We start from the raw sequence: 12,013 nt of genomic DNA, 5'->3' as shown, positions 1-12,013 counted from the left end.
GAAACCTGAGCCTCCCAGCCCACCTCCAGGAGAAAGACTCCAGGGGTGTAGGAAAACTTAAATTGGTACGAACACCGTGAAAAACCCACCGCCTATCAACCAAGGTCTAGCCTTCCAAACCCACGCTCTACAAATGATATTGTTAGGGGCCTTTTCACGTGCGAACCCGAAACTGTTACGGTCCGCCACGAAACGCGTCCTTACATTAACAATTGTGATGATAAGATGTTTATCTTAGTAGATTCAATTTCCACATTGAGCATTATGAATAGAAGTAACTTAACACCAACATTTAAAAATCAAATTGGACACATAGCACAAAATTAAACTACAATTAGAAATCAATTTGATTCAATTTGAATTCTAAAATTGAACTTCAACTTAATATAATATATATGATTATATTTTTGTCACTTTTAACAAATTAACAAAATCTTAATCCAGACACACTAAAAACTATTAAAAAATAAGAACTAATCATTGAGTTTGGAATCTTCTTGGAGGCGCCAATGAAGCGCTAATGTATGAGAGTGTGAAGCAAGGAAGAGTGGGATTGAACATTGTGTTTGAACCCGGCCTTGCTCTAAAAAATCCGTAAGGAGGAGGAGAGGGCAGTGTGTGGATCTAGTTGGTAGAGGTTGAGAGAGGAGGAGACATGGGATGAAGATATGGAATTAGGAGGAGATGATGTTTTACTTTTATAGTCTTTCTCGTTGGACTCCTTGGTTCTGGTTGTGGGATTAGAAGAGCTCCAGACTCTATTGAGATCACCCATAAAAGTGTGCAGGTGAGATGTTCTTGCTTAGGCCAATGAGTATTATTATTGTGGTTTTCTTGGCTTCCGTGTTAAATGTTAATGCATCATTTATTTGGGCACAAAAATTAGAAAATTTAGATAAGATACATGACACAAAATTGGAGTCCAATTTATAATCTCCATGAAAGTGTGCAGGTAAGATGTTTTTGCTTAGGCCAATGAGCATTATTATTGTGGTTTTATTGGCTTCTGTGTTAAATGTTAATGCATCATTTATTTGGGCACAAAAATTAGAAAATTTAGATAAGATACATGACACAAAATTGAAGTCAAATTTATAATCTAATTAAATTTTTTTTTGAGTTTTGGTTAGGACAAGTGGCGCAAAATTGAGAATCCAATTGAAATCTAATTGGATTTTCTCTCTGCTTCACCTATTATTATATATATAGATAAGATTTAGAAAGTTAGTTATGACTTCAAAAAGTTAGTTATAACTTTAGAAATCGTCAAAAATACCCCTAATTTAATTAGATAATTTTTATTCTTAAAAAATAAAAAATGAGGTTAAAATTGTAATTCAATGAAATTAAAAAAAAAAAATTACTAGAGAAATCTTTCTACTAAAAATTAAAACATTCTCTATTTAAATATATTTCACTCACATTTGATACATTTTTTTCTAAAAACTAGCACACACTAAACGAAGCAGTTTTTTCCATTTCAAATCCTAAATTTTAGAAAGTTAGTTATGACTTCAAAAAATGTCAAAAATACCTCTAATTTACTTAGATAATTTTTATTCTTAAAAAAAAAAAATGAGGTTAAAATTGTAATTGAACAAAATTAAAAAAAAAAATACTAGAGAAATTTTTTTACTAAAAATTAAAACACTCTCTATTTAAATATATCTCACTCACATTTGATACATTTTTTCCTAAACACTAGCACACACTAAACCTACCAGTTTTCTCCATTTTAAATCCTAAATTTTAGTTTCTTAAAAATTCCTTCCTACATAACCTCACTAAAAATAGATAAATTCAAATTAAAAAATTACACTAAACTCTAAACGGCTTTAGTTTCAAACACTTCCCACATCCCACGTTCACCACTTCCAATCTCACTTTTTATATATATATAAAAAAAATAAAAATAAAAAAACTTTTCTTCTTTATCTAACTATCATTATATAAGCGCACACTATCTCTATTTATGTATATTTCACTTGTCCCTTTTTCAGTTTCTTTGCATAGACTTTTGGATTTCATAAATTTTTTACTCACTTCATTATCATTTCCAATTTCAAAAAAGTTTAGCTCAAAAAAAAAATGTTTGTTTCCTTTGACATTGTTGAAATTATTAATTTATTAGTTTGTGTATCTTTGTTTTCATCTCTTCTTTTGTATATATTAAGAGGATTTAGAAAGTTAGTTATTGCTTTTTTTCCTGTTAAAAATACCCCTAAATTAATTAACCAACAACTTAAAAATGGGGTTAAAATAGTAAATTGGCAAAAGAAAGTCAGTTATTGCTTTTTTTACTGTAAAAAATACCCCTACCTAAAATTTAAAAATGGGGTTAAAATAGTAAATTGACAAAAATAATAAATTCTTACTTCTACATTGAAACGTCTTCTTACTTCTAATAAACTCCTACTTTTACGTTAATTTAAATTCCCACTTCTACTCTCTAACTCTCTACAAAATAGGACCACTCTTTTGTTAGTTTTAAAACTCCTCCAATCTACAAAACTCACCTCTCGTATTCATTTTTTTTTTTTTTTTTGGCGATTAGAAAAAGTAGAAATCTCAAATTATAATAAATGCAAATTATTAATCTTTACCCAAAGAGGCTAGTTATATATTAAGAAGATTTAAAAAGTTAGTTATGACTTCAAAAAGTTAGTTATGACTTCAAAAAATGTCAAAAATACCCCTAATTTAATTAAATAATTTTTATTCTTAAAAAATTTTAAAAATGAGGTTAAAATTGTAATTCAACAAAATTCAAAAAAAAAATTACCAACGAATTTTTTTTTTAAATTAAAAACTCTTTGTTTAAATATATCTCACTCACATTTGATACATTTTTTCCTAAAAATTAACACACACTAAACCCAATAGTTTTCTCCATTTCAAATCCTAAATTTTAGTTTTTTAAAAATTCCTTCTTGCGAAGCCTCACTAAAAATAGATAAATTCAAATTAAAAAATTACATTAAACTCAAAAAAAAAAAAAAAAATGGCAACACTTAGGTACAAAATTTAGGTGTTGTTCCTTAATTTTCCTTTTTAAGATTTTGCTATGTGGATTTTTAAAGTGTATTTTTTTAATTAAGTAGTCATATAGCTAAATTTTAAAAGAAGAACTTAAAAAACAATACCTAAAACTACCCTTTGAGCACGCACTCACATGCGTGCTCAGAAGCTTTTCTATTTTTTTAGGTAAAGATTAATAATTTGCATTTATTATAATTTGGGATTTTTACTTTTTCCAATCACAAAAAAAAAAAAAAAAAAAAAAAAAAAAAAACTAAGGGTGTAATGAATTTTTTTAAAAAAAAAATTGAAAAAAAAAAGGAGGACAGAAGAAACAAATACATGGTCATAAAGTAAAAAAAAAAAAAAAAATACGTGGGGATGAGTTTTATAGATTAGAGGAGTTTTAAAACTAACAAAAAAGTAATCTTACTTTATAGGGAGTTAGTGAGTAGAAATAGAAATTTAAATTAACGTAAAAGTAAAAGTTTATTAGAAGTGGGAAAGCATTTCAACGTAGAAGTAGGAATTTATTATTTTTGTCAATTTACTATTTTAGTCACATTTTTAAGTTTTAGGTAGGGGTATTTTTGACAGTAAAAAAAGCAATAACTAACTTTCTTTTGTCAATTTACTATTTTAACCCTATTTTTAAACTATTGATTAATTAATTTAGAAATATTTTTGATAAAAAAATAAATAAATAACTAACTTTTTAAATCCTCTTAATATATACAGATATACAAATACTGAATCTAAGTTTCATCTAAAAACCTTTCAAAAAAAAAAGTATGATCTAAAAAAGAACTTTAATGCCCGGTGTGATGAGGTAGTTGTATACAGGACTGTATTAACTCCACGTCCTTTGCGTGGTTGGTATTTCTATCAAGTGAATTATATTACTCCACGTGGATTCTTTCCGTCTTTGTTTCTGGTACAATGAAAGTTTCATGATCCCCCTTCCCCATATTCACGTCGTCTCTCTTTCATCCCAAGCGGCCTTAATTAACCATTTCTTACACCTACACCTAAACCCTCTATAAAACAAAACCAAAGTTACATCATATGCCACAAGCAAAGAGAGAGAGAGAGAGAGAGAGAATAGCAGTGAAAGTGGGCTAAGTTGTGTGCAATGGAGGTTGAGAGAGTTCAAGCTATTGCTTCCTTATCTCTCACCACTGATACCATCCCAGCAGAGTTCATAAGGCCCGAGAAAGAACAGCCTGCTATCACTACATTCCGGGGACCGGTCCCGGAAATCCCAACCATTGATCTTAGTGACCCAGATCAAGAAAACCTGGTCCGTTCCATTGTTAATGCTAGCAAGGAATGGGGGATATTCCAAGTTGTCAACCATGGTGTACCCACTGATGTTATAACCAAGTTACAAGCTGTTGGGAAAGAGTTCTTTGAACTCCCACCAGAAGAGAAAGAAGTATATGCTAAGATCCCTGGCTCTCAGAGCATAGAAGGCTATGGAACCCAACTCCAGAAAGATATTGATGGAAAAAAACCTTGGGTGGATCATCTTTTCCATAAGATCTGGCCTCCTTCCACCATCAACTACCGGTTCTGGCCCAAGAACCCACCTTCTTACAGGTTTTTTTCTTGCATTCATCTCTTAACTTTGAAATACATAATGAATTCTAAATCTGAAGCATCACTATCAATTGACTTAAAGGGATCTTTGGCTGCATTCATATCTTTTATTTTATAATGAAGCCTAAAAGCACACATTTAGCAAGTTGGGGGTTGTTTTTATTTGGACCATTTATATTTGATTCCATTTTCTTAGCGGCTCAAATTACTAATAAAATCAAATATGAAATGTTAAAATAAAAATGTAAACAACCACAAATAAAAACAACCACAAATTTTAAGATCCGACAACATTTTTACTACTTTTATATATAATGAATTTCAAACTGTAAAAAGTCATCATATATATAAATACAACTCTAGATTAATCCTATCCTGATTGTGAAAAATTAAATTTTGGGAAGTATTAAATTTGACTCATTTTTGTCTTTGTTGCTTGTGTTTAATTATTTATTTGGTGCAGAGATGCGAATGAAGTGTATGCAAAATATATACGTGAAGTGGCAGATAAGTTGTTCACAAGTCTCTCGTTAGGGTTAGGGGTTGAAGGTCATGCACTAAAAGAAGGAGCGGGTGGAGAGGACATAGTTTATATGCTGAAAATAAATTATTACCCTCCATGTCCTCGACCTGACCTAGCACTTGGAGTAGTGGCCCACACTGATTTTTGCTCCCTCACCATTCTTGTGCCTAATGAAGTTCCTGGACTCCAAGTTCTCAAAGATGACCATTGGATCGATGCAAAGTACATACCTAATGCCTTGATTGTTCACATCGGTGACCAGATTGAGGTCTCTCTCTCTCAATTATTTTTAAAAGTAGTGATTATTACACCTAATGGCCGTTTGGGATGCACTTATAAGCTTTGATTATTGCTTTTTATTTTTTCTATTATTTGCTAGTCCCAAATGAGCCATCTATTTATTTTCTTTAACTTTTGTTTATTTTTTTTATTATTTACAGGTCTCACGTAAATCACATACTTATTTTTATTTAACTTTATTTGTTATTTCCAGTAAAAAAATTTTAACAAAAAACTAAATAAATTGTTTCCAAATAAACACTAACTAGTCTATATTGTGAGCCATCTACATATGTCTTAAGAGTATATGTTAGTAACTCATTTTAGGAAAATTTTCAATTTCCAATAAAAATTTTCTTAAAATAAATTGGGACATACATTAATCGACCCCTTTTAAATATAATGTGCTGGATGTAATATGTAATAAGGTTTTTTCTAATTTTAATTGGATGCAGTTTAACAAGTTTTATTGTTGTGTACATACCTGACCCCACTAAAGTACATGTCTTAAATAGGGAATACGACGTGACTACACCTTTAAAGTGGGGGTCCGTTGGATTCCTTAGAACATAACGATGAGGTTGTTGGAGAGCTTATTCAATTTTTTTAAGTGGACAATGTTGTGGCACGAGAGTAGTCCATTCACTATAATATTGATCATCAGGAGATAAATAATTAAAGTTTTTAGAATTACAATTTTTTTTTTTTTTTAATAAAAACTAGTATGAAAGAATCTATTCCAATTCATTACATGAAAATTTATAAGACTATATATGTTTATTGTTTAAATAAGTTACATGATTCATTAAAAAAATTATATAACTAAACACATATTTCTCATTCAAACTAATTTGAAAGTAAATATTAAAATTTCAAGATACTTTTTAGTTACTTTTTTGTCTTGGTATTTATTTTTGAAAATAAAATAACTTTTATCTTTTTATCTCATTTTGAGCAAATAAGCCACCAAAAACTACAATATACCAAACAAACATATATGTGGAAACTAGGTCTATAAACACGAGAAAAGATATCTTGTACAAACACCATTAGAAGATAAATAATTCAAAAATTTTAGAATAAAAATTTTTAGGTTTTTGTTTAATAAATTAATTGAGAATAGGGGCGGAGCCGGGGGCGAGAGGGGGCATGAGCCCCCTTAACTCCTCCCAAAAAATTCCTTAGGTACTTCTGTTCTTAAGTAGTTTGCCTACCTAATATGGTGAAAAAAAAATACTCTCTTTAGAGAACTAGACCCTAACACCAACCTGAGTCCCTGACAAAGGAAAAACAATCTCCCTCACGTATCTTAAAGTAGCTTATATTTTGTGACAAGATTCTTGTCTCATGTTTTCACCCATTTCACTGGTGTATTGTTTTGTTTTTCTTTTTTCTTTTTTTCTTTTTTTTTTTAATTCACTATTCATATAGCTTTTCTTGTTAAGTAATACTAGAGATATTACAAATTTTATTACATTAATCTTAAAAGATAATGTATTACCATCACAAAAAATCAATTATATTTATTTATTATTTTGTGTTTTCAATGTTTTAAACTCTATTTTTATTATAAACCCAAATTAGTTCACAATTTTTTAATTATTTATTATTATCAATATTAATATTTTTTAAATTAATTTCGTTTTTAATATCAATTTTTAATCTTGTCTCCCAAGATTGAAATTATGGCTCTGTCACTGACTAAGAAGGAAGTAACTAAAAGATTTTTATTGACTAAAATCTTTTAACTCCATCTCAAAAAGAGTGAAACGAAACCCTATGTAGAGAATGGATCCATAAGATCGAGAAAATACCTTCTATGCCCAATCCTACTCACATGCTTGTGGGAATTGGGATCACGGACTTGTGTGCTAGGAGTATGTTCTATAAGATAATTTCTGCATAATTAAGCACATATGAATTAATAATAAAGAGTGAGGAAATTAATTTGATAGCTAAACAATGTTTTCTTCAAACCTTTTGTGAAAGGTCATATATAATATTAGAGAAAGTTTATAGACAATTTTTTAACTACAAGTTTTATCTCAATTATAACATGATTGAATGCGAGTGGTGAAGAAAAAATAGTACTACTATTCATATGAAATTCATTGCTTACCACTTATAGTTGACCACATCAACAAATTATAGCAAAAATTGTGATAAATAGTGTAGTCATAGAAAAATTGTATTGCTCCTGCCAACTAGCTTTTCGGTTCTTACAACCACTTTCCTTCTTCTTCTTTTTTATTTCTTTTTATTTTATTTTATTTTATTTGATAATCTTACAGCCACATTTATGTTTACAATAATGAGAAAACATTCTATCCCCTCCTTACAATAATTCCTTTTCGGTTTTTCCTGGCCAAAAAAAGAGATTGTTGGTCCCTTTCTTCCCTCTCTTTTGACTACTGTCAAGTAGTAGTTTGGAAAATAAATTCCTTTGTACGTACAAGTGTATAACACTTTGTAGCCTCTCACTATTGGTCACTGGATATGCTTATCAAGGTTTTATATATATGTACCATGAAAAATAACAGATTCTTGGTGAAACTTGGCAGATTCTCAGCAATGGAGTATACAGGAGTGTGCTGCACAGGAGCACAGTGGATAAAGGGAAGGCTAGAATGTCGTGGCCAGTATTCTTGGAGCCACCGGGAGAGTTTGTAGTGGGACCTCTACCCCAACTTGTTAACGAAGAGAACCCACCCAAGTACAAGGCCAAGAAGTTCAAAGACTATGCTTATTGTAAACTTAACAAGCTTCCTCAGTAATTAAAGTAGCCTGGGATCATGAGAAATTATTGCATTAATAAGGCACTGTGGTGCTTACCTTAAAGCTACTCCGGGTGCATGTAAAAGGTTTGTCTGTTTTATTTTTTGTAATTGGTTCTTTTTGTTTCTTTCTAATTAATATCCTATGAATGGAGGATATATATCAGCATTGTTATATTCCTATATGATGTATTCATATCAAACTATTTGTTGTTTTGGTTGTACTGTGTGCCTTACTAATCTATCCACTGACCAATTATTGAAGGATGAGGGAGTACAAATCTTTTATAGCATTCTATTGCAGATCAAGCCCATTGGTATTATAGCGAATTGTGAAATCCCTCACAATCCCTCCTTCACAATGCGGCTCCAACGACTCGAACCTATAACCGGGCTCTAATACCACTTGTAGGACCGTGTGTCTTACCGATCCATCCAATGACCAATTGGTGAAGGATGAGGGGGCACAAATCTTTTATAGCATTCTATCGCAGACCAAGTCTATTAATATTGGAGCGAATTGTGAAATCCCTCACAATTCCTCCCTCACAATGTGGCTCCAACGACTCGAATCTATGACCGGGCTTTGTAACCATTTGTAGGATCGTATGCCTTATCGATCCATCCAACGACCAATTGGTGAAGGATGAGGGGGCACAAATCTTTAATAACATTCTATTGCAGACCAAGCACATTGGTATTGGAGCGAATTGTGAAATCCCTCACAATTTTCAGTAATATTTTTGTGAAAATTAAAGAGAACTATTTGTTGTTTTCAATAATATTTTTGTGAAAATTAAAGAGAATAATGGAGAATTGTATAAGATGCATAAGAGTAAGGAGAAAAGAAGAAATAGGGTTCAGCCTAATAGCCTACTATACCACTAAACACTAAAAACACCACATCTTGATTCACTTTGCTTGGTAACACATTACAAGAGACCCATATTTATAATGAGATTACATATAATAGTCAAACATATTTTGAAATTGAAATGCATAATAATCATTTCAATTCTATGATTTTTTTCCCTTTTTAACTTGGAAAAAAAAATTATTAAGTACTTAAAAGTACTAAAGGAATGCAAGAACATATACAAAAAGAACTACGAACTGAGCTCTTGTAGTATAAGTGTATACAGCTACAAAAGCTAGCTTAAGGACATAATTTACATTGCATCAAAAAGACCATACAGACCGTATTTTTCAAGGACCACACACAGAAGCTCATGTGCAGCTCTATCAGCTTCTCCTTGACCCACTGAAATGAAGGAGCTAGATAGCAAAGGAACAGACACATAGCCTTCCGTTTAATATCTACAATCCAATCAGCAATTCTCCAAGGGACCTCACTACATCACTTTTGAAAGGCTTCAAAGCAAACTTAAGAATATCCCTCACTCTTAACTTTCCTGATAGTTACATCACAGTTCAGTTTGACAAATCGCCAAGCAGATATGGGAGAAGCTGTGGTTTGTAGCTGTAGCCCCGTGTGACAAAATCCAGTATTAATTCCAAGATAAGATTACTCAAATGAATCAAGTGTTAGACGTATGTAGTTAATTAAATAATTTAATTTACCATTGTTCAACACCTTAAACTTTTGGTATAATCGTTAATTTAACAGTCAGGACATATTCTCCCATGTAGCACTAGATTTCTGAGTCTCCAAATTTGATTCAATATCAAAGAGATCATAATTAGGAATTGATCTGATTGTTGCCCATCAATCTCTAGTTCTTGAGAAGTAATATCATGAAAACCTACCAATGCCAAAGAATTTTCATTATGCATCTTCATCCCCTATCATGCACTTTACTATTAATAGTTAGTGTGTTAGTTATAACATGTGAGCTAGTTAGTTATGATTCTGTTCACACGTGTAAAAATTAGTTAGTTCTCTTTCGCAGTTAGTTCATTTTCTTTGTTTTAATTTGTACAGTATATAAGATGCACAGCTCAATTTCTAATAAGATAGAGAAACTATTTTCCAATTCTCTAATAAACCCTGTCTGGTTTCATCTGAATGAACTATTAGAACAACAGAATTTGACTTGGTCTAGATCCATTGGATCCCCATGTTCATCGCCCCAAAGAGAGATGTTTTCCATTGCCCTTATTGTCGCTTCATTGAACCACCCCGTCAGTATTCTCAAATCCTGGTCGAACTTGTCTCTATAATCACCAAAAAAATTCACCTAAAATTTATAGTTCTTATTTCAAGTGGGTTTGGATTTGTCTTACACTTTAAGGAATGAAAACCTACTTGCATTAATTAATAGGGTTCGAGCAATGCAATCTCTTGTAGTTCAATTTGCTAATGAGAATAAGTAAACTAACCTATTCTATTTTACTCCTAACTAGGGTCATACAAAAAATGGCCTAACTCACCTAATCCAAACCAATCTAACCCAACCTGTGCGGGTCTATTAGTGACGAAGGTTGGGTGAGCGGATTAGATAGCTAAATTAGTGCATCAGGTAAACAGCGGGTTGAATATTTTTAACTCGCCACAATCCAAACCCTTGCCTATATTATATCTAAAATAAATATATAAATTATATTTATATACTTTGTTATGTTGCAAAACTCTACTTCCCTTTTCTACGCACTTTATTTCTATCGTCTCTTTCTTCCCTAATAATTTCTAGCCACAAAATATAAGATTTTGTTATTATTCTTACTACTAACAAGTCTAATTTTAGATTCTAAAATATTTTTCTTTCAATGCGATAAACTTCTATTATTCTAATAAAAAATAATGTAGTGTGTTGTAATTATTTTTAATAAAAGTTGTTATTTTGTCATTTTTTTTTTTTTTTTTTTTTTTTTTTTTTTTTTTTTTTTTTTTTTTTTTTTTTTTTTTTTTTTTTGTCTTTCCTTTTTTAATTGAGGGAGCAAACAACTATTCAGTTTCTTTGAAATAATTTCATTTAGTCAATTGAATTGCCAACCCACCCAACACGCTCAACCTACCAAGTTGAAACCATTAAGATTTTCAACTAACATGCCAGATTGTGGGTCAATGGTAGATTAGAATATTTCCTAACTCGTCATTAGAGGGTTGGTTAAGAATATTATCCTCCACTCGCTCAATCCAACTTTTTTTTTTTTTTTTTTTTGGTGAACAAGAGAATTTCATGCACTAAGAAACATAAAAAATAGAGCATTTACACTCATACACAGTTCCAATAGCATCAAGACTAATCAAAAGGGAAACATCAGAAGGGGGGGACTGGAAAATTACAAAATCCTGGGAAAGAAAAGCACCTCTTCTAGTAAGGGCATCGGCACACATATTTGCCTCCCTAAAACAATGCTGAATTCTCATTGTTGGAATTTTCTTAAGACCCTCTCTACAGTCAATGATGATAACTTCATTGCCATTATTTCTACCGTCTTCATTTTGTAGCAGGTCCACTACAATCTTCGCATCCAACTCAATTATAACATTGGTTAAATTTAAGTCAATACATAGATTGATTCCATCCCGCAGCGCCTATAGCTCCACTACCACACTGGTGGTGTATCTAATGGCCCTAGCAAAGCCACTCACCCATTCCCTATGAGAATTCGGAATAATTCCACCTCCTCCTGCTCTGCCAGGATTTCCTGATAATGACCCGTCTATGTTCAGCTTGAACCACATCTCAGGAGGGGAAAATCACCGAACCTGGATGATAGTTTATGGGCGTCTCACCCTTTCATTCACACCAAGGAAAGCAAATTTAGCAGCTTTGGATATTGTCTCCTCCATTAGAGGTTTACAAGTGGAATTTTCCCTAAAAATCACTCTAGTTCACCTAAGCCATAAGCACCA

The 12,013-nt window shown here is 31.5% G+C and overlaps 1 protein-coding gene across 1 annotated transcript; it reads left to right on the top strand.

The window, feature by feature from the left end:
* The first annotated feature begins 4,069 nt into the window (after positions 1-4,069).
* LOC115973387 (flavonol synthase/flavanone 3-hydroxylase-like) lies at positions 4,070-8,413 on the top strand. Its single transcript, XM_031093647.1, has 3 exons — positions 4,070-4,617; positions 5,081-5,408; positions 7,981-8,413. Exons 1-3 carry the CDS (start codon positions 4,151-4,153, stop codon positions 8,191-8,193), a joined length of 1,008 nt encoding a protein of 335 aa, XP_030949507.1. The 5' UTR covers positions 4,070-4,150; the 3' UTR covers positions 8,194-8,413.
* Positions 8,414-12,013: the final 3,600 nt, after the last annotated feature.

Source organism: Quercus lobata, unplaced genomic scaffold (genome assembly GCF_001633185.2).
Source record: "Quercus lobata isolate SW786 unplaced genomic scaffold, ValleyOak3.0 Primary Assembly Scq3eQI_116, whole genome shotgun sequence".
NCBI lineage: Eukaryota > Viridiplantae > Streptophyta > Magnoliopsida > Fagales > Fagaceae > Quercus > Quercus lobata.
The sequence above is the reverse complement of the archived record's forward strand: the minus strand, read 5'-3'. Positions and strand labels throughout refer to the sequence as shown.

Excerpts from the sequence above, each read along its gene's own strand:
- LOC115973387 (XM_031093647.1), top strand. The coding sequence starts at position 4,151 with ATGGAGGTTGAGAGAGTTCAAGCTATTGCTTCCTTATCTCTCACCACT. Across the intron at positions 4,618-5,080 it reads AAGAACCCACCTTCTTACAG|AGATGCGAATGAAGTGTATG; the intron begins GTTTTTTTCTTG and ends TATTTGGTGCAG. Across the intron at positions 5,409-7,980 it reads ACATCGGTGACCAGATTGAG|ATTCTCAGCAATGGAGTATA; the intron begins GTCTCTCTCTCT and ends GAAACTTGGCAG.